We start from the raw sequence: 23,154 nt of genomic DNA, 5'->3' as shown, positions 1-23,154 counted from the left end.
TGTGACATTTCTTTCCACAGCCATAAACCCTCATGCAAGAAGAGATTCAAGAGTACCTTTTCATTAATAGAGTGTGATGCCATTGCAATGCACAACACAATGTTCCTCTGTTCCTCTGCTAGATCTTACTAGATGCCAGATCTTACATTATCCTAAAACATTTCCGGCACCAAAGTGTTTCCAAAATTTCTACTGCCCACTGAAGAATTCACACTTCATCAAAGGAGAAAGCTGGAAGGAACTTTGCAGCTGCATTTCACACACTCTGAGATCATGCTGGAGGAGTTTGCCTTCTGCGGTGCAGTGAAGTACTCTCTGCTTTCCCTCATTGCATACCAAGCCACTCTTCCTGTTCTGAAGGAAAAGTCAGTCATCCCTCCCATTTTCCTTCTTGAGCACGCTGCGACACTGTTGTTCACACGCTGTTGTGTTCTCAAAATTTGTCTCATGTTGAGCCAAGTGAGACAGAAAAGATTTTTCTGAAGATTTTGATGCAACAACTTCCAATATGGGGAGTGGAAACACAATCACAGTTTTTCAAGCACTGAGAAGTTAGAAACTGAAGAAAAGCTCCTCTCGTAAAACTTTTATTATCAGTAGCTAATACCTGTGATTCAACACCCCATGTGCAACACAGTCCAGTTTTTTTGATCTTTATAGTGAGTGTATTGAAAGGAAGGGTGGACCTTTTCAACCTTACAAAGCAAAAGGCCATCTGTGGCTTCGTAATGCTGTTTACAAACCTTTTTGGCCTGTGCTGTGCTTGTCAGTAGCTGTATTTATTCATTGCTCACTCTGTGAATTAAAACATTGAGGCAGCTCCTGACATGCTTCTTCCAGCGCATCCTTTTGGAGTGAATATTCGGTTGCCATAGGGACCGAATCCAAAGGGCACACACCATTCAAGTAAATGTTCCCTGATTAACAACTTGCAGCTTGTCCCTTAAATATTTTAATTATCCATGATGCAACCTGAAATGTTGTCGAATGTATTCAGTCTGTTAATTTCAATATCTCAATTTTTGCTAAGATGCCATTCCAGCAGCTCTAGAGCTGGATTTTGACCGTGCAAATAGGAGTGAGGTCAGAGACCTTATTGCTCCTGAGCTTGCAGGAAAATTCTTCCAGTTTTTCTTTATCTTGACCCTAGGTTCTCAACAAAGTCAATGGAAAGAGGTGCCACTGAATAACTGCCAGCAAAATGGAGGCAATTTGTTTACAGCTAAATGCTTTGTTTCAGAGTAGTGCATGCTGCTCCTAAGTCTAAGCGAGGGATCTGTCCTGGAAGGTGCATCCTTGTGCCTGGAATGGGGAGAGAGGGCACTGGGAGGCTGCAGGGTACAGGGAGCTGCTGGTTGTAAAGTGCTGACCCCACTTGACAAGCACTGAATCTCCTGTGCTGTTGTCCCAAATTGTAAGCATATTAGCACTAATGTGACAGCAGTTACTGAACTGTGAGGGCTGGCCTTAACAAATAAATAAGACAGGATTTTGCTAATTTGTGCATGGTCAATCACTCCTTTCAGTTCCTGTTTAGCAGAGACTAAGTCACCTCGCTGCAGAACTTTCCATTCTCACAACTCCAGCCGTAACATCAGGTATGGAAGTTAGTCAAGTTACTGAGATGGTTTCTAAACAGTTCTGTTTGCCACCCTTTTATATCTTTCCGTTCTGACTTTCCTGGGCCAGAAAAACAGCTTTGGCACTTCAACTACTGATTGCACGCAGGCAGAATAGATCTTTCTCTGCAGTATTCTGACACCTACCAAAGACTGCTGCAGACTTAAATCCCTTAGACGTTATTACAGCTGTCTTTGTTGTCACTGAAAATTTAAATGGCGGAGTTTAGCACAGAGCCTCCTAAACAAAGTATGATGTGCTGAAACAGTGGGTCTGGTAGGCACAAAACGTGGGGAATGGGCAAGTTTTGTGACTCCTTAGCTTCAGCACAACTCTACAGGTGAGCTTCCTTCCATGGTATCTTCAGTCCTCTGCACCAGAGCCATAAGTTCACTTTGCAGCCGTGTTTCCTACACACCCCTCTTGCCTGGTCCTGTAGAACATGTTCACTGGCTTCCTGGGCTGCATGTGCAGCTTGATGCCACAGTTATTTCCGTGAAACAGGATCTACCTTCAGCAGAACCTGCAGTAGCCTTCAGCTGAAACACTGTTCGCTCTTGCTGGTGTTAGCTGAAGTTTGACAGCCTTTCCTGCTTTATGCTTGGAACTGAGGAGGCCAGGTCCATCACAGCTGGTTTCAAGCAAATTTGAATCCCCTTGCTGTTCTACATTGAAGCTCAGTGGTTTCAAATGGTGTCAATTAGGAGCCTAACAGAACATGTGCAGCTTGGCCTTTGAGTTCTGGGAAAAGGGAATCCCACACACTGTTGCAAGCAATTCTCTGCTCTAAGTAATGCTCAAACGTTGATTTAAGTGGAGAGATATGATTCTTTGTATCCTTATCTGTAGACTCAGGAAGGGGTGAAGATGAAAGAGAATTCTTTCCCTTTAAAATTTTGGTTTATATAGGGCTCTCCTCTCCCCTGAAAAGCCAGTCTGAATCCATATGCGTCTGTCCAGGGGATGAATTTGGATGTGTGTGTGAGTGTGTTAAAGGGTCTGTTGTATGCCTCTGTGTTTCCAGTAAAAATATTTGGAAAACCAACCAGGAGCATGGAATTTGATGTATATGGTCATTTAGAGACCAGAGATGAGTTCTCTTTGAGGATATAGGTGTAGGATGTTGGCTTTTGAGCTGATGTAGTTCACATGAGTAGCGCATACCACATTCCAGAGAAGAGATCACAACACAATTTGATCTTTCTAACTCCAGTTACCTTCTCTGACCTTTAGGGAGGAAGAAAACTGTTGTCTGGACTCTTTCTGCCCCTGCTGCAGTGGGCAATAGATAATCTCTCTCCCTCCCTTTTGTAAAAGCTATGTATGTTTCTGGTGGTGGAAAGATCCCCGCAGTAGCGCTGCTCCTCTACCTGCTTGTTTTCTTGCATTGCCTGATTCGGTGTCATTTTTCCGTGTGTATGCTGAGCCTTGGCCAAGGCTGTTTCAACATATCCAACAGTGAGCCGGTGAGGGGAAGAAGCAGGAATGTGACACTCCTCGTAGACAGGAGCCAGTGCCTGCAGCCTGAAGGGTACGGTATGAACTTATCTCGATTAGCTTCATGGTGCGGGTCCATCACCACTTAATTGGTTGCCAATAGCTTCCCTAATGAAGGATGATGGATGGCGCTCCGGGGCCTGCTTGAAGGGGCCGGCCGATCAGAAGCAAGGATGCGTACAGAAATATGGCTCTCACCTGGAAAGGACGTGGGAGCTAAGCTGCTCAGTGGCACTGGGAGAGCCTGATCACGGATGGTTCCTCTTTTCATTGCATGAGGACAAGCATCAGTTATCTTCCAAGGCAGAGTTGGGAATTTCTGTGACCCTGCATACACTTGGCTGGTTAGGGTAATCATCTCCTGTTCCCAGCAGACATGATCTGGTGTTTGAGAATGTTCTCTCTTGCCTTTTTCTAGTTTTGGTTAACGAGTGTGCTTTCTCAGCCAGCCATTGACTTAACTTCTCCAGGCTGGAAGGTCTGAAAGGTCATTCGCACTCCTCCGGAACACTCTCAACTTTCTGATTTTACTTTAAATGATTCTTTGGGAGTTTGGAGTTCTCTGATGTCATGTAAAAAAAAAATAAATCAAAACCTTCATAAGACTGTGCAGATGAAACAAAATTGTTGTCTTAGCCCACACAGGGTATTATGCAGCCTGGCAGATCCCTTCCTTGTAGCAATAAGAAAAGGATTTGGCATTTAACCTCTTGAAATTAAACCAGAGTGTGAACTTCAATAGTTCAATCTTATCAGGGCTTTGCTAGAATAACAAATTGTGAAAAAATGTAATCATGTCTCCAATGTGACCTTGGCAGATCTGCCTCTGTGATGTGAGAGAGATTAGGTAACTCTAAGCAGATGTCTGTTTATTTTGAAAATAATAGTTATAAAATCTTTTTTGCCCCGTTTGTTTGCACTGCCTGTGAAAGATACGACAGAGAGAATTGTGGTCTGCATGGAGCTCTCTGTAACAAGCTGCTCTATTATGCTGAGCAGTAATTGCTCTTGGAGGTTTGAGTTATTGATCTATTGGTGGGGGTTCAATTTCAGTGTAAAGACCTGTGTTCATGATTTAATTGGAGTGATTAATAACTCACTCGCAGGCTAGATGGGAATCAATACGGATTTCAAACAGCAAAAGTAGTACATTTTCTCCTGTAATGTAGTAGTTGATGGTTTATTATTTGCCCTTGTTTGTCTAATTAAAATCATAAGATTCCTTGGTATATAGCAGGTTTATCTCTTTAAAAGCTTCTATCTGAGGTTAACTGTTTGTGCTTACTTGCTTTCATATGTTTGAGGGGGGGGATTGTCTTTCTAATAGCTTACTTACCTTCTTGCTTGTCTGTCACTCAGATTAGGTGTGCAATATGCAATTGCACGTAACAAAAACAGAACAAAACAAGACAAAAACACCTTCAGTAAGTAACCACTGGAAGCTTTAGTAACATTTTGTGGCCAGGGCCATAGAGTGGCTCCTACATCACCCGTTTTCAGGCATCCGGCATCTGCTTAGGAGCAGCGCTGAAAAGATTTAACCCTGCAGCGTTTGATCCACCATTATAGCCCCAGATTAAAAGACTGTATGAAACTTTCAATCTCATTACAACGCCAGCATCCACAGTAGGTGCTTTAGCTGCAAATCCAGTTTCAGCTTTGCGTTGAAATGTTGCCAGAAGCAGCATTGCTAGGAAAATGCACTGTGACTTACTTTGGGGGATTTGAATGGTGATCCTTCTTCTTTATGCTCTGGCCCCAGTCCTTGTGTTTGGCACCCATTTTCATTCAGCTCCTGCAGCTTTGGAGTGTCGTCATGCATGCTTACAGCTAACGTGCCTGGATAGGGCATGGAAAGCTCCCAAATCTCAACGAATAAAACATCCCATTAAAGAACCATAAAGCAGCAAATCAGCATCAAGTCCATAGGTCTTGATGCTTTTGCTCTCCGTTTCTTGGGAGGGGTGAAATCTTTCTGTGCTGCAAGCTTTCACAACAAAGGCTCTTATCTATGTAGCTGGCAAAGGAAAACATTTAGCGTAGTGATTTTGAATCTTTTTGATTTGCAGGGTCCAATAAGCTTTCTAGTGGAAGTGCAGATTCCTATATGGCAAATTAATCCTAATGACAATAGACCCTTTTCTTTCTGATTAACATTCACAGACATCTTGATATATACATGAGCTGCAAGCTGAGAACACTAATCTGGATGGAAGTGGTTTAATTTTAAATAAATGTTTCTTTAGGAAATGTCTCCTACCAGTCCTGAATGTACCAGAGTAAATGTAAATTTGCCACGCTTGAATTTTCAGTTGGGTGATAATCTGTGACTGTACTGGGAGTGTAAGGACGGGGCTGGAGCAGTGGGTGCAGAGCCTCGGAGGTGGTCAGGGCATCCTGGAGCCCTCAGCTGCATCAGCATCGGTGGGGTGGTGGTGACTGATACACAGACAGAGCCAGCATTGGGAAATGCCCACGGGACATGTCTGTGCAGGTGTAAGAGGAACGAGGAGCTCTCTCTGCTCAGATGTGCTCCTAACATGAAAATTGTGGAGCATGTCAGCCCTTCACTCTCAGGAGTCATTGGCTTTGTGTAAAAAAAGTGAGGTGCTTTCCTTGTCATGACGTTATGAAAATGACTTGAAGATATTTTACTTTTAAACTTGGGTGCTTCAGAAAGGGGCGGGAGGTGGGGGGAGACACCCTTGGAAGTTAATTCTGAGGATCAAGCTGACAGCTTTTTGCCACTGTTGCTTTCTTCTAGGTTGAAAAGCTGAAGGCTTGTTACAGCCCCAGCATACAGCAATCTAGCAGGTTAAATGACTTGGGCAACACAGTTTATTAAAACTGGCAAGTGCTCGCTCCAGTTCTCTTCCTGATAGTCAAGGCTGTCTGGGAGAGTAATTGATAGTGGCAGCTGTTGGGAGGGTGTTTCAGATTGCGGCCAGACGATTTGACTTGACAGACAGCTCTGTACAAATGAACTGAGTGATAGGGGCCGAATCCCGACCGGGTTGCGGAAGGAGCTTCCTGCTGAAAGCTGCCGCAGCGTTCGGTCGCGGGGAACGGGCTGGGGGAGCCGCCCCGTGAACAAAGACCGGCCGCCCCCGCGCGCAGGGGCTGCGCCCAGCAGCACGGGTTCAAAGCCGGGCGCGAGGGTTTGGGCTTGCCTCTGGGAGGAAGTGCAGCAATTATTTGTGGGAAATCCACCAGAGGCCTACGATGTCTGAAGAGCCCGCGTCACAGAAAAACATTTTTTGACACAACCCAACGTGTGCAGTACATCGCTGTCGTGATGGAAATCTGGCCTTCACTTGGCAATAATGTTAAAAATAGTTCACGTTACACACCGCGGAGCCTTCCAGACAGTGGTTTTATGTGCAAGTCACAAGTCTTTATTCCTTAAGCTGATTTACATTAAAAAGGGTGGAGGAACTTGGTGCCCCTGTGTTGGATAGCTTCTGAATTGTAGCTTTGCTTGCCTTACCTTCGCAGACCAAGCTAATCATCTAATATCTTAAATAGTGCTACCCTCCTAAAACACAATGGAAAAGCCATCTATATAAAAGCAAAAGCCAGCTGAGGATAGAGAACTAGCACTTAAATATTGATTTTCCACATGTAAGCAGTCTGCCAGCATCAGTGCTATCATTGCCAATGCAAAATGCTTTATTCTCTCTTAGATATGTTGCGTATCCACATACATTATGCAGCACTCCAAAAGCTCAATTTAATAAAAACAAATAATTAAAAAAAAGATTTGCTGAAGTTCTTTGAATACTCTCCTTTAGCGATTTTTTTTGTTTTGACCGACTGCTGTAAAATCGTGCTCTTCTGTACTCATTCCCTGTGCTGGTGGTTCAAAACGTATCTCTGGGACTCATCAACCAACTCTGAAATACTCAGCTTCTTGCCACATATGTCCCTGTGATTCCTGTGGTGATGCTTTTGCAGAATTTCTTGCTGGAATTATAATATGGAGCAGGGTTCATCATAGCCAGCCTGGCTTATGTCTGTGTTCAAGGATGTGTACCGGGTGGATAGATAGGCTGCATATGGCGGTTGTTGTGTTTCTTGGGACATTGCCATTGGTAAAGATGTCATTGATGGATGTAGGAGAGGCATTTCTTTCTCACATCACCCCGTCACCCTTGCTGTTTGAATACAACGAGGGAGATTGCAGAAAGACATCTGAATGACTCCACTTTTCTTTTTTTTCAAGAGACAAAGGAAAGGCGTGCAAGCAAGATTAGATTATTTCCAATCACATTGTACGTGTGTTGACAGTCCCCTTTCAGCAGCAACCAGCAGCTTGCAAAGAGCAAGAGGCAGGGCTGGAACTGCTGTTGCCCTAAGTACTGTTTGTATAACACAGTAACTGCTTATTGGAGCTCTCAAAGCAGCCTTTACATGTTTAATCCCTTGCACTTGAGCTACTCTTAATCAGCTTGAAAGCAAATTCCTGTAACAGAAAGGTTTAATTTGTGTCTGGGACTTTCTGTATTGTATTTAGCCTGCAATGCTGTGTAGTTACACACAGGCGAGCATGGCAGCCTGTGCAGCCATGGGGATGGGCAGTGTGTGTTTATTCCAATCACAGAGTTTGAATTCGCCAAAGTTGCATGTTGGATTCATGGTCTTTCAGGTTTAGGTGACTCCTCTTGAAATACACTTTTTGCAGCAAATTTAACTGCAGTTGACTGGGTTTCCCTTAAACTTCAACACTTGTTTCTACAGATTTCCAGCAGCAGTAGCTAAAGCTCTCTATGCTTTTAAAAATTGTTAAAAATTTTGATCTTTACCAGGTTAAATTGGAATGGGATGTAGCCCAAGACACAGGGAGGTTGAAATTTTGCAACACTACAGATGACAAATTAGTTGGTCAAGGAGGCAAGAATTACTAATCACAGGTTGTTGTTATTTTTCTTGTTAGAGTAGTTTCAGTCCTTTCTTCCCTGTCTCTTGCATTCAGTCATCATCTATCCCCAGGAGATCAAGACATGTTTCACTGTCTGTTCATTTAAGAAAACCTCTCAATGGAAGAAGTCCAAAGTGTTTGGTTAGAAAATAAACAAAGTTGGCATGCCGAAAAGGGGTAGCGCTCTGCATGGTGGAGAATGGCAGATGTGATCCAGCCTTCCCGTAGCATGGCTGAAACATGAATCATTGCAAATGTCCCTGTGAAGGGACGAGCTGAACTGACATGCGTTCAGGTTTAATTAAGGTTGAATTATTGGAGCTGACTGTCAAGTCTTAGGCAAATTGGCTCAGCCTGTTATCATTAAGCACGAAAATTACTCTAGGACTTGGTAAAAATAAACACATTTTTGCTTCTAGAACGTTGGTGGTGTGGTCTGATGGGTCTGTGCTTTTGTCGGGGCAGTTGTGCTCAGCTCCATGGATCCGTCTGCTCAGAAGGGCTAGATTAGGAGCCAAAGTACAGAAATTTCTGAAGGGATCTCGATGAAACCTGATCTAACATGCACAAAAGAGAACATTCGGTTTCTTTTCTTGGGATATTTCCATATGTGAGCAGCAGTCAGCCTGGTCGATTGGAAGGAACTTGGGTATACAAGAGTGTAGTTTCCTTAGGAGGGATATTCGAGCATCCTGTAGAGGAACGACGGAGTTTGAGATCCTGATCAGAAGGGGCAACATCTCTCACTAAAATCATTAAACATCTCTCACTAAAATCATTAAAATTAACTTTCTGAGGGATTTCAGGGAAGGTAGCTCAGGAGGAAGGTCTTGAATTGGAAGTTTCTGAGGGATTTCAGGGAAGGTAGCTCAGGAGGAAGGTCTTCAATTGGAAGTTTTTGTGGTAGATGTTATGATAAGGATCTTGTTAAGTACTTAACCAGGTAATTGTAGCCTTCAAAATCCATTGTTTCTTTGGTTGTACAGGGAAAAGACTTCAAAATTGTCAGGTTTCTGGAGACTTCTGGAGTATGGTTAGCTAGTGACTGGGTATTGGAAACAGACACTGAATAGGTAGAAGTAAGTGTTGGTAGAAGAGTGTGAAAGGAAAGAAAGAAAGAAAGAAACCAAGACATGTATGTTCTTCAGTGTCAGAGTGCAAGTAAGTCATGGGATGGCACTCCATGGAGTTAGCTGAAGTGCAGGATCTTGTATCTTTGCTTGGAAGTGCCTTTTGAGTTTTCTAGAGTAGTGACACATATGGATGGGATGTATTTCTATTTGGACATCTGCTTTCCATTTTGTCCACATCTATTCTACTGGAGACTTAAGTGAAACACCTAGATGTGAGAAAAGTTTTCTTTTCAAAAGGCTTGAATTTCAAACATCAGGCAGATCCCAGTGCCTGGCATCATTGTCTTCCTGTCACTTCTCTCCATGGTTTGTCCTGCCTTTGTCCACGTGTAGTTCCCTTCCCTTCACTCATTGCAGTTCACCCTCTGGTCAGCCACTCTTGTACTCATTGCAGCCGTCAGAAGGGGAAACAGCAAAGTCACCAAAACCAGGTGACACCAGGATTCGCCCACCGTCCTTCCCATCTTGTGGCTGAGAAGACTTGGGGATTTTGCTGTCTCTCACATGCTTCTCCGCTCTTACCCATGAATTCCCACCATATCTTTCCCTTCTTGGTGCTTCTGCTTCTGCTCAATGTGGCTACAAAGGAGAGAAGATACTTACACTCATGCCTGTAGCTTTTCGAGAGGGGGAGTGGGGGAGGCATTTTCATTGTTGTTGAGAATGAAACACAAAAACATTTCAGTACTGCAACCTGAGAGGTGCAAGTTGGCAGCAGAAGTTAGTCAGGTACCCCAGGTACCAACTAATACAACCAGGCTGGCTGGTCAATTCAGTCAGCAAGGGAGCATGAGCTTTTGCTTCGAGAAAATTGCAAATGAGAACTAATGCTGGAACCACAGGGAATCAATAGTTGTACATAAAACTGGTCAGACAGCTGCTTTTAATGTGGGACTTTATTGATTTGTTTTGGATCTAATTGACTTTTTACTCAACTAACTTTTGTGGTGACAGTGTGTTTTGAATATACACCATTAGTCTACATTGCCTATAATTACACAATATGAAGTTTAACTCTGTAGGAGGAGGCTTGTTGGGTGGAAAGAGCTAATAGACTCTCAGGAAACCTGTGGTCAGGAATGAAACCCAATTGCTTTTAATGGGTAGCTCCTGAAAAACAGAGATCAACAGCTGTGAATACACTTTCTCCAAAATGCACAGTGTGGGGACCCCTGGCTTGCCCAGTCAATGACAGTTTTTCAGTTGCTAGTAGTAAAATCTGAGGAAAATTTACAAACATAGGTGGCATTATAAAAAAATAATGATGCACAAAAGCAATGAGAATTTGATTTTAGAAATAAATTTGTCATTTTGTCATAACATTGGAACCAAATCTAGTTACATCTTCAAAACCAGGGTACCTGTGATGCATGAACTCGTATTTGAAAAAGAAATTAACTGAAACAAGCGTTAGCCTTATATTTTTTGTAGGGAATAATTTAAGACCTCTAGACATTGTGTCAAACCTGTGAAGATGTATAAGGTGCCGAAAAGTACAGGGTTGATTGTACTTGCTTCCAGCCTAAGCACTGGTGTTTGGAAATGCATCTCTTCCTGGTTTTCATGAGTTAGAGGCCACAAGTCCTTGCATATCTTCAGCTGATATGGTTCATATGTTTCCATTCGTTCTCTTTTCACAGTCTGAATATATATATATATGTGGATTGATTGATTGATTGATGGATTGATGAAGGAAATAGTGTAATGGTGAGAGTGGAAGCAGAGCCAGAAGCAGTGTGGGGAGCTGCCTTTTATCTCAAGGAAAGAGATGCCATCACCACATGGGCATTTTCTGTGCAGAAAATGAGCTGGTGTGCTACAGGCTCTGATTCATCACTGTCTTCTCATCTAGTGCTGGCATGGTGATGCTCAAGTTGTCAAAGCCACGGCAGTGAGGACTCTGGTCTCGCATAGGCTGTTTTCAAATGCCTGGTTAGAGCGTCTGCGTGGCCAGAATTAGCTCACGGTGTGTATTGTGTGTTAGTTCCACACCTCCTACATCAGGAACTGGCTCGGTCCTTTGATGAGACGGGAAAATTTCAAAGGTGGAATTCGTTCATGAGGGTGTTGGGAGCATGTTGAGGAGTGTAGGTAGCATCTCTTGCATGTCTGCAAGCCAACTAAATGCAAACAGCCTCCAACACGTTCTAGAGGATAATGAAAGCACATATCTTGAAAGTCAGAAGTGCTGTGTGTGCCCGGGTGTGTACATGTGAAACACATGGACAACACTAGTTCTCATAACCCATGAACAGCTTTTCTTGTAATTGTGGGTATATGTGCTCTCAAGCATATGCAGATTATGTCGAAAAGAGAGTTACAGTGGGAGTAGAGTCACGTTCATGTTGGTCCTTTCGATTGTCTTCAACCTTTTGGATACTGCTTGATCTGAAAGGTCTCTTCTTTCCTCCCTTTTCCTATTTCCTTTCCAGACTTTTAACCCTTTGAGCTGCTTTGTTTAGCTTAATTTGGAAAAAAGGAAATTCTTGTAATCATAGAAGGAGTAATTCCATATGGAATTCTCACCACAGGTGCATTTTGCAAGGTCGCAGAGTTCCTGATAGTTTTGACATGCAGTGCATACAAGCATGTGCAATACTTAAGGTGAGCAGGACTACACTTGGATGCTCACTGCACTTCTGACTGGATTTTTCCAGCCTTCTCTGTTCTGTTCTTCCACACAAGCGTGTGGCCCCGGAATGGCACTGTCACAGCTTCACTGCAGAACTGTCTCATCCTTTGCTACACAAAGATCCCAGGTAGCCTCCTCCCTAGAAGCCAGGTGGGGTTATCATTAATGATTAGTGCTTGAGTCATGGTGCATTGTAGCTGGAGTTGAGCCTAAACACAATGTAGATTACCTTGAAAGGATGTTGAGAAAATTAAATGTCTTAATGATCAGGCATGTGTTCATGAGTTCATTATCAGCCTTAAAACTTATTGAGCAGGAAATACTGTAGCAGTAACTTGAGACACATTCACACTCCTACTGTACGTAACCTTGGGAGTCTGTAGAAGGCACAAAGCTGTATATTCTTTGTAGTATGCATTCATTTGGTGACAGCTAAGTCTCTTACACACATGCTAAAGTACTGTAGATTGGCCAGTCAAGGACAGCGGAAGGACAGACAGAAACGCACATCCATCTTGTAGCAGCAGTGCTCCCACGATGCTCCCACGAGCTGAAACATGACTTGTTTTTTCTCAGCCATATGTTCTACTAAGCAGAGAAACAAATGCAGACCGTTCAGCATGCGCTTTGTTCTTTCTCTTATTGCTCCGTAAGGTCCCACCTTGAATGACAAGCCAGAAGCGAAAGCAGCCAATGTCCCAAAGGTGTCTGGGCTAGAGCGGAGCCGGGAACTGAGCACCGACGTGCCCTTCGCCCTGCCTATCCCCAGCCCCCAGCCAGTAGCTGCCGTTGTGACTTCTACTTCCTCTGCGCCCACGTCGAGCGCCAGAGCAAGCCCACTGTTGAAGAAAGAGCCAGTGATTTCAGCACCAGCACCACCAAGGCTCACGCCTCAGCCGCAGCCTCGGCCACAGTCACAACCTCAACCTCGGCCACAGTCGCAGCCTCAGTTAATACCTGAGCTTCGGACCCAGCCTCCGAGTCACATCCCTCCACCTCTCAATTACCAAGTGCATCACCAGGTGGCCCACAACGGACTCAATAATATCAGGTAGGGGATGGGGATGCTCGTGTCATCTTTATGCTATTGCTGAGCTAAAGCTTGTTTAAAATGGGATAGAAATTGCCAGGAGGTGAGACAAGTACTCTTACTGTCTGAGTAAGATGCTCCATGTTTTGGTTATTGGACTTTCTGTGCTGACTCCACAGACTGGAATTTCCAGCAGTGGCAGATAGCTGCATTTGAAACATGGTGATAAATGCTCCCTTTCTGGGAGAAATACCTGTGTAACTGTGGGGTAAAGTTTTTTTAGGTCTAGTTTCTAGTGGAGCTTTGCATTATCTTGTCTGAGCTGGCTGGTTCTTGCCTTAGAAATTTGTGGTTGGAGTTTGACCAGTTGCCTTGTCTCATAATCAGAAAGACTTCTGTTGAAGTAGAAGGTTTGTTCATGGTTATCACAGTTTTTTTGGCTCACCAGTACCAAAAGAGGAGTATCTGTTCAGAAGATGGTGTGTCCCTTAGAACGGGACTGAGAAATCTGCTTCAATCTGACATGGTCAGATGTAGCAAGAGGCTTAGCTAAATTGCCTCCTTCCAGTAAGTAGAATGGATGAAAATGGTACAGAAAAGAGTTTGTAGAGAGAAGAGTTTATCTAATCAACTGGAACCTGTATAATCTTTTTGCTGGTACAGAAAATATACCTTGTCCCCCAAACCAGAACTAGAGTAGTTAAAAAAGATGAGAAGACTGATTTAAAACATAACGTTTGCCTGCATAAGGGTCAAAATATGAATACGGAGAGCTACCATTAATGTGTGTTTCATAGTATCCTGCATACCTAAGCTCTCTTGTGGTTTTATCTTGTAAATGCCACCATAGTATAAATGCAATAGTATTGCTAACTATTCAGGATATCACAAAGGTTTAGATTGCAACAAATATCGGTATTGTGGGAATTACACTGCATAATGACTTTAGGAATACTGCCTTTCACCTCACAAAACTTAGATCACTTGCAGTGGAGTAATAATCATAGAAAAAGATTTAAAATACAAAATTATTATAAGAATAATTTAGTAACATGGCATGTGTGTGCACGCTTGTGTGAACGTAACTACACAGCATGCACAGCAGGTACAGCTTGGTCCCAAAGTCACTCACATTATGCAACTCTGTGCACCCAGAGTAACTGAAAAAAGGATGAGAGTAATTGTGTCGTATGATCACAAGGATGTGCGTGGCTACTGCAGGGTCATCAGAGGCTAAATAAAGGTGCAAAATCCAGCTGCCTCTGTGGCCATCATCAGTGTCTCATGGGTAGCTCTGAGGATTGTAACTTGCTGAAGCACCACAGGAAACGTCACTCCGGAGGGCCCAAGCCCCGTCCTGCCCTGTTGGAGAAGTTCATTAAAATTTGTTACTGTCTCCACTGCCATGAAAAAAAAAAACAAAAACATAAGCCTGGGGAGATCCGTGTTACATAGTCGTGTTGGTTTTGGTAGTGTATTTCTTGCACTGTTTCAATTTGTATCGTAACACGCTTTTTCTCTCTCTCTCTCTGCCCCCCTCTTGCCCCCGTCTTTTTCTCTCTGCAGCCGGAGCAGCAGCGCTAGCAGTGCAACGAGCATCAGCCTCCCGAAACACCTTCCCCTCTCTCCCCAGATTCCTCCGCACCATTCCTCCGGCCCGGCTCTGCCCCTCTCCATCTCTAATCTTGCTACCTCGCACTTCTCTCTCAGATCGCAGACCCAACACCAGCACCATCCGGCCATGTTCGCCACCCCACCCACGCTGCCACCTCCACCAGCGTTACCTACCAACAGCCTCGTGATACCAGGTCACCCTGCGGGTAGGTTCCCTTCTCCTTCCAGGGCTGATCTGCCGTGCATGCACTGGAGGGTGTTGAGAGATGGGCTGGCTGGTGGGCAGGTAAAATAAAAGTGACGCAGACCGCTCCATGGGCACTGCGTGCTGGAACTGTGAGAAGGCTCGTGAAACAGGTAGGAGACATGGACATGCTTTACCAGATGAGAGAGTGTAGAGACAGCACTGTAGCTTCCTATAAGAAGTCTTCGAAACAAACTTTTAAAAAAAAAAAAATCTTTTTTTCAGGGCATGAGTTGTCCAGTGTGGCTTTCCACAGTCACCAGGCATTTTTAGATTAACAAAGGACTGATGTACAGTTTGCCTTTCTCCCCACTTGAATGAAAGCTGCTGCTGTTAGAACGGACTTGAAAAAAATATTTCTAATCGTCCCAGAAGGCTGTTCTAACTGCACACCTATCCGCCTCTCAGATCCTTCGACAAGCAGCACATCCTGCTGGCAGAGCAGCATCCTCTGCCTGCAGCAGCACAAGCTCTCTGTGTGCCAATGGCTGCTTGGCCTTTCTGTCACTATCTTCGCATCCTTTTAAAAAGTTTCCTTTGTTCACCCTGGCCCCCATTCTATTGTCACTTCTGCCCTAAGTGCCCTGTTCATAGTTTATCCATTAGCCTACAGCTGTCCCTGGAAGAGGCCCTGGCAGCTGGAGACTTCCCTGCAACTTTCACTTACTGGGGCCTCCTTTTGATCTGGCATTTGACTCCACAACTAACTCAGCAGGGATTAAACAGGACAAGCATTTTGCAAAAAATGCGCCCTCTGTTTCCTATGAAGCCAGTTAAAGGAATAAGGAGAGAGAGCAGATTTGCTGCGGAAAAATCTGGTGGCCTTGTGTCCCCTTTTTTTCTTCCAGGAACTAAACAATATCCCGTTATTTATAACTCTTTCTTAAAATGAAATAAAAATGTGAATTGGACCAAAGTGAGCTCTCAGAACGATGATAGACAAAAGTGCTGTGGGTTCCTAGCCAGAAGCAGGACCACGTACGCCAAAGCTGCCGGCTTTCACAGGCCCTGGCACCATCTAGAATTTCAACCACATGGCTGGGAAGATGTTGGCAGCACTGTGGGAGACCTATTCATTGCTTCCCCTGTTTAAGGCAAAGGACTACTGTGATGGAGGCTTTGAAAGTATTGCAAAAGGAAATAGCAATGTGCTCACTAAAAGCATGATATTGCAGTCACTGAAAGCAAGTATGTTTTCACCATTAACTTCAGGAGGTGCAAGATCAAGTGACCTATTCACATTCAGCAGCTTGCCAGGAAACGGTAACAGTCTTGCTCCTACTAAAAGGATTTCTCCTGCAATTTAAGCAGGAGAAGCCTAAGTTAGTGGAAGGAAAGGTCTGGGCGTCTAACCCTGCAGACAGTGAAATGCCTCTTGTCTGCATTATATGAAATGCTTGCAAACTGGCACATCATAAAATCGATACAGAGCGCTGCATAGCCAGGAGCTTCTGTTGTCATTCACATAAAAATTTCTTAAAAGCAAACAATATTGCTGAGCAGCCCTGAAGAGCTGGGATCCAGCTGCCACTGGCAGCATAGTCCTTGCTGTGCCCATCGAGTGCATGTGTGCTGTCCGTAAAAGCACCAACTTAGAAAAGCCATCGGAGACGGTATGGCCCTTTGAAGTCTCTTTTCCGTCATCTTTTTCAGCCCCCTCTTTGGAGGAAAATGTGCTCTTCCTTTAAATTTACTTTGGCACACTTGTCAGTGTTACCAAAAAGAGAAGCAGAGCTCAAAGCTCCTGGATTCACTGATGGTGCACATTCAGGTCTCTGAACACCAACAATGCACTTCTGGCGGCATTTCTTCCCTTTGAAACCTAAAGCTTGTACAAGTGACTTAGGAGCAACCCTTGTGTGGGCTGTTGCCCTCTACTCAAGGGCACCAAGGCTGTCCCTGATGTAGGATACACAGAAGAAACAGTGGTCTTTGTGTCTTCTCTTCTAAACATGAGAGTACCTAGCAACACGAGCAGGATTGACCTTTTTCTGCCATGCCCACCTCATGGGTGCACGCCGAGCAGTGATGTTTGGGCATTCAAAGGGCTGCTCGGTTACTCTGCGCCTAGTTGTGTTACTACATGGCCAGACCCACACGACAAGACGTCACTGGCAGGTGCAAGAACTTAGTTCTGATCCTAACATTGCCCAGAGCCCCCACGGAGCTGGGTTATTACTTGACAGTCCCATCCTTACCATGAAGCAGCCACTCCTCCGAGTGTCACACCGCTTCTCCAAACATATCTGGACCTTTTTCTTTTTCTGACAAAAGCCAAAGTTGTGGTACAGGGCTATGGGCTGGAGCCAGCTGCAAATCTATCAGTCTGACTTCAAGTCTCTTAAAGAAATTGGATATCGGAGCACTTAAAACTGCCAACTCGCTTTTATCTCTCCCTCCAGAAAAGTGGATTATCTTGATGCTAACAGAAGGATTCAGTTTCTTTAAGTCATGCCAGATTTCAGTGCGTAAACACGCACGCACACTTGTGAATTCATACTCATATTCTCTAAAGAGGTTAGGTTTTGGACCTAAGTGCTTTCAGCCTAGTTTTTTTTTTTCTTGTTTGCTTGCTCCAAGGAGAACCCATTATAGACTCTTTTTGCTGCACTGCCTTAGGCTTCACTATCACAAGTATATGTACTTTCTGCTTTTGTATTAATTATTACGAAGATCGTAGCAGTACGCAGTACCTGCTCTTAGCAATACATTTATTACTGAAAAGCAAATGACTTAGGCATCCAAAATTTGCTTTCAAAAGTGACCTTCAATAAGATGGAGGCTTCTAAGTGGTAGTAGAGACCTTGAAATTCCCCATCAGAGTGCCTGTTTTTGAACACCTTAACCATGTCACTTCAGGAAGTGATTTATACATTTCTAATGTTACTCTAGAAAATTTAAGCAATAGAAATGCCTGCAGAACATGAAATAAAACTTCAAAGCACATGTATTCTTTTACCCCTTTATATTCAGTGCTGTAGTTTAAAAGGGGTGTTACACTGAAAGAAGTGGATTTGTGTAAATTCAGAAGCAAGTAGGTCAGTCAGGACTGGGTGTACGTCATCCGCAACTGGTGACATAGGTTGCTCTCAGCTTAGAAAGCATCTAACATGTTGGATGCTGATTCCTGTTTGAAGTTCTTAGGCAAAGTCACAGTTTAACTGATACCAACAGTTGTTTTGGGGAAGTGGACATTTGTCCTTGTTTTCTTCAGTCACATCATTTCTGAAGTGCTGGTATCTTCCACCGCCCTAAACCACATTCGAATTCAGTGCAAGTTGTTCTTCCAGAGGAAGATGCTGAGAAGAGGCTGCATGTCATATGGTGGAACATTTTGTTTCTGCAATCGCTGCAGCCTTCGTGAGATCTTGAGCCAGTTCAATGTTTCTCTTCTTCCCACTGATTCCTCCTCCATATTTTCTCATAGGAGAAAAGCCTGGAGGCAAGGACAAAAAATGACAATCACAGCCTGTTAGAAATTGAGGAAGGGACTCCTTGTTATTTAAAGTCTCAAAAAAGACTTATTGCAAAGGAGGCCTCAGTTCGTAGGATGGATGTTTCTGGTCACTGTGTGCATGTCCTGGGGCTGAGAATAGGGGAGGATGGCACAGGGATCTTTTGAGAGATCACCGAACGAGCAAGTAGTTTCCAGCCACCCCACATCCACGGTTGCCTCACTGCGTTGTAGATCTTGTCAAAATTTTCCCTTTTAAGTACATGCATGGTAGAGTTCAGCAAAGGCATTAGGCCCACCATCCGTTCTCAGTGTACATGTACGCTTCCGAATGCCAAACCTCCGGAGGAAGCAGGTCAGTATACTCATTTTCGAGCGAGCCGTTGTCCTCGAGGGCGCTCCCAGCGTCTTGCTGGCGCGGGAAGGTCCGGCCGCCGTGCCGTGAGGCCGGCCCTCGGAGGTGCGTTCCCGGAGACACGCCGTCGGTGCCGGGGAGGAGGAGGAGGAGGAGGAGGAGCGGTGGGAGCGGGCGGGCGGGCGGCGGCGGCGGTGCTGAGCCCCCATGTTTTCTGCTGTGATGACTCATGGTGTTCTCTCTTGCCTTTAGATACCAGCCTGTTGATATCATTCAACCAACCAATCATGTATTGCCAGCCTCATTCGGGGATTCTGATTGGTACTTTGTCACAGGCATCTCTCTTACCTCCACCAATGAGTCCTCACGTAGAAAACCACCACAGCATGACCTGCCGAAACAGGGAATGCCAGGTGAATATTGACTCTTTCTCCCGTCTTTGTGGTACTCACGGGCCCACGGGCCTCTGTGTCTTTTTTTTTTCTCTCTCTCTCTCCTCTAGATCACGAACTGCTCAGGCAAGAGCTGAACAACCGGTTTTTGGTTCAGAGTTCGGACCGGGCCGCTGCCTCACTTGGCCCGGTGCCGCTGCTGAGGGCGGAGTTTCACCAGCACCAACACACGCATCAGCACCAACACACCCACCAGCACACATTCACTCCTTTTCCATCCAGCTTGCCCCAGACGCCGCTCATGCCGCCCTCTGCACCTCCCATGGTGCGTACCCCAGCCCAAAATGTGAGGATAAGTAGAGCATCTCTGGTCAAAAAGCCTAACCCGCTCTTGTCAAACAGACCCCAGTCCTCTTCATTTCAGCCGGGAGGCCTGGAGAGGCAGGGCCGGCCCTCCCAAGGGACCCCCGCTCTGTCCGTAGCCCCCACACCAAGCCTGCTGCTACCCACCAGCAGATACTGCACCCGTGAGACAAGTCCAGAGTCCCTTTAGTTTCCCTTTTCGTGTGTCCTGCTGTCTACCTCTATTCCCCCTTCGCCAGAGCCAAGTGCCACAACACACCAAAACACGCCAACAAGGACACCACAAGATTGGTGGCCCCTGGTACCAAACACAGTCCCCACCGCTGTTGGTGTTGGGACAGACCATTCTTGCTTACCTGGAGCTCTCACCGTAGTGCAGCATCTCATCTGATACGAGTTCTGTCCCACTTCCTCCTAATTCCCTCATCTGTGTCAATTTTGGCATTTATTATTTGATTACATCAACAAGCACTAATTTGTGTGTGGCTGGTTCTTGTGGGAGAGACCCTCCTGGCCGTGTAATAAGTGTTAGTGTTTTGCCGTTGAATTTGCTTGTAACACAATGGGACTTTGCTGCAGCTGTTACAAAATTGTTAGAGATCTGCTACAAATGGATTTTGTCAGTACTTCAAAAGGTGCTCTCTCTCCATTTCTGGCAATTGCTTTGTGAGATGGAAAGAACAAGATTCAGCTTTTTTTTCACCTCTCAGTTTCACACTGTGTCCAAAATGTAGAAGCAGCCCTCTTCTGCTAAGGGTAGCAAAAGCGAGGAGTAACAGCAAAAGCAGCATTTGGAAACAACTACCAAGAACTCCAGGAGAATAACGTTTCTCGCTTTTCTTTCCCCCTGCTGCCTGCCCGCTGACATTCTTGGGTTGTAATCTGCTTAGCAGCGAGACAATTAAAAGTAATGTCATCCACCCAAAATCCAGCCCCAGGTGTTTGCTCAGTGTAGTCGTGTGTAAACACCTTCCCTTCTTTTCTTGGTCTGTGTAAAACAGTCTTGAAACTTTTCTCAGAAAACTCCCGTGTTATTTAAGAATCCTGATATCTGATCCTGCGAGCAGCTCCCTCCCCTCCCAGCCGAGCCCGTTGATGTCAGCCTTCATAGCAAAAACAGCTTGCAAGGCTCTTTTGTGAAATTTCCCTCACATCTTCTTATATTCCACTAGATCAGGTCTGCTAATCCCAACACCAGAGAAGAGTGTTGAAATATACAGCTGCATGTGTTTGGTAATTTATGGTATTTACACTGGAGGGGACATGGCTCCAGTAATAACTGTAATTAATGAAATTACAAATCTACTCTCCTGCACATAGAGGAGTGTGAAACAGCAGCTGACTTGCCAAATAAGCAGCTTTTGATGGGGTCCTACAGCTCCCTTCCCTGCCTTCTTCCCCACACCCTCCTCCCCAGCAGAATGTACATACTGTTCCAAAATGCAACGTATATATGCTTTGGTTTTGCTTCCAAGGTGGTACAGGACAAATGGTCACAAAAATAAATATGGGGCACAGACTGCACATGTGGAGGTGTTAAAACCCCATGCTGGAACGGAAAAGGTTAACAATCAGCTTTTCTCTGGGGCGCTCTCTCTCTTGCAGGGGAAGGGGAATATAGAGGGATTTGTGCATCTAAAGCAATTAAGCCCTTTTCCAAATGATTTTGGCAGTTACAGGAACCCAGAAAACAGGGAATTTGTATTGGTTGCCCCCCAGTAGATATTGGGGTCTGATGGAAATTGTTCCCTACCTTCTAGTCAGCCATCTAGTTCAGTGCTCCAGGGGCAGACCCCAGATCTGGACCTGGAGCTGAACTTTCCTGCATTTTGCTGTGCTGCAGATCCCAGGACTGCTCTCTTCATAGTGAAGGAACCTCTTCACATAGTGCCTGCAAACAGGGGTCTACGGCGAGACGTGGCAGCGCCTGGCGCAACCCAGGGCCTGGTGCCTTTCCGTCCCCGTTAGCTTTGGGAGATCATTCAGCTCCCTGATGAGCGAGTATGGAATAACCAGTCTGTTCTGCTCTGTTAAATGCTGTACAAACCAGCCACGATTATTTGTCTGTGTTGAAATCCTGATGTATCCACTACTGCTGAAACCAAACTCACCTGATTTCTTTTTTTTCTCTTTTCTTTCCAGTTTGACAAGTACGCTCCCAAATTAGACAACCCTTACTTTCGACATTCCAATGTGAGTGCTTACCTTTCTAGGTGCTGTCTTTGTTAATGGTTCTGCTTGCATTTCTTTTGCTTGTTTTCAATTATTGGTAGTGTTTTGATTCATTCATTCCTAAAGCTCTTTTTCCGTCTTGATATTTTATTTTTTTTTAAGGTACAGAATTTTCTTTGGGCTTTTTTTTTTTTTTTTTTTTTTTAATCTTTGTCTACTGCTGCTGCGGCTCTATACTGCTGTGCCTGGGATGGCAGGGAATGCGCAGAAATGGCTAAATCAGTGGTCATTGCAGTATCTTTGCAGCTGGTGCTTCTCACAGTGCAGCAGCCCGGAGTGCATGGCTCTTTCACAAGATTTTGCTCAGGTCACAGGAGTAAGTCAGACTGGTGGTTTCTTCCTGGTGCTCCCCACTGCTCCAAAGCACACAAACTATATGTTTTGGGACTTGTAAAACTGCTGTATGTGCTCAGGAGAGGCCTAAGCAAAACTTAACCCAACATACACGACTACAAGGTGGTGTGCATGTTGCCTGTGGTTAGTGTGCAATGCAGCATCTTGTGGTTCTTTTTTGCTTTGAAAATTAAAGCAGGTCACATTTCAAAACAGGATCGATTTGTTTGCTACTGCAGAAAAATGCAAAGTTAACCAAAAGTGAACATAAACCCCAAATTATTCAGATTCCTCTAAAAATGATGAATGCTCTTGTGCTTCCTGCAATAGTCCACAGATTTTAAAGGCACACTTGTTCAGCACTATCTAGAAAATTCATCAGATGAGCGCATTTTCCAAGTTTTGGCTTTGCTCTTAAAAATTTTGAAAGCAAATTTAGTGTATATTTTCACTGTGGCACTCATTCAACACAGTACTATTTTTCTATGTGCCAGGCTTGGCACCTACCTCCATTATTGTTCAAGTTGTCCTGTGACATAAGCATCTCTTTTTCTTTTGTAGTTCTTTCCAACCTATCCTCCAGCAATGCCTGGAATGCCACCCATGCTTCCACATTCAGGTCCCTTTGGGTCACTTCAGGGAGCATTTCAACCGAAGGTACAAACTTCTTCTTCTGAAGGCTTTGTTCTTTTGCTGGGAGAGAAACTGTATTCAGAGTCATGTCTCTGGTGATTTTGTAGCACACAATTTAACTAGCAGACGTGCAACATGGGGTTGGAAGCAATCAACCCGCAGATCTGTGAGCATCCTCTGCCAACACTTTACCAGAAATTTTCTCTTGGCACTACAGATCGTTCCTTGGAAAAGGATATAGTGGTTCACTTGGGAGGTCAGCTGAAACTGGAGGAGAAGCATTACAGTCAAATGCATTATTTGATTGAAATATTTACAGCTAATAACAGACCAATGAGTCCCAAATCATTTTATAAATTTAACGGTCTGAGATTGCAAAAGATAAACCATGTTTATTCCCAGAAAAAAAAATGAGAAATTGACTGTACAAGTGTGGGAACAATAGGGAGAGACTGCTATAAATGGGTAGAGCAATTTGAAGGAGCTGAATTTTTATTCCCAGCTCCGACACTGTCTGACCTTGGGCAAGTTGCTTAAATCTTCTGTTCCTCAGCTTCCTCATCTATAAAGTTATCTTGCAGTGGGTTTTATAAGGGTTGATTAATGCCTGCAAGCTGCTTTGAGATATTGTGTTTCAAAGGTGCACTGCAACTGTAACATATCATTACAACTAGCACTGATTGGCATTTGGAAATGTTGCCATG

At 44.5% G+C, this 23,154-nt stretch overlaps 1 protein-coding gene across 1 annotated transcript in view; it reads left to right on the top strand.

The window, feature by feature from the left end:
- The window catches only part of FBRSL1 (fibrosin like 1), a 399,203-nt gene that overhangs the window by 359,706 nt on the left and 16,343 nt on the right, over positions 1-23,154 (top strand). Inside the window, 6 exon segments of the mRNA XM_086623316.1 lie at positions 12,455-12,851; positions 14,397-14,650; positions 18,750-18,930; positions 18,932-19,235; positions 21,395-21,445; positions 22,379-22,474. Of these exon segments, the coding sequence (XP_086479442.1) occupies positions 12,455-12,851; positions 14,397-14,650; positions 18,750-18,930; positions 18,932-19,235; positions 21,395-21,445; positions 22,379-22,474 (1,283 nt within the window).

Source organism: Tauraco erythrolophus, chromosome 19, assembly GCF_009769465.1.
Source record: "Tauraco erythrolophus isolate bTauEry1 chromosome 19, bTauEry1.pri, whole genome shotgun sequence".
In the NCBI taxonomy this organism is placed as follows: domain Eukaryota; kingdom Metazoa; phylum Chordata; class Aves; order Musophagiformes; family Musophagidae; genus Tauraco; species Tauraco erythrolophus.
This window is presented reverse-complemented; position numbering and strand designations above follow the sequence as displayed.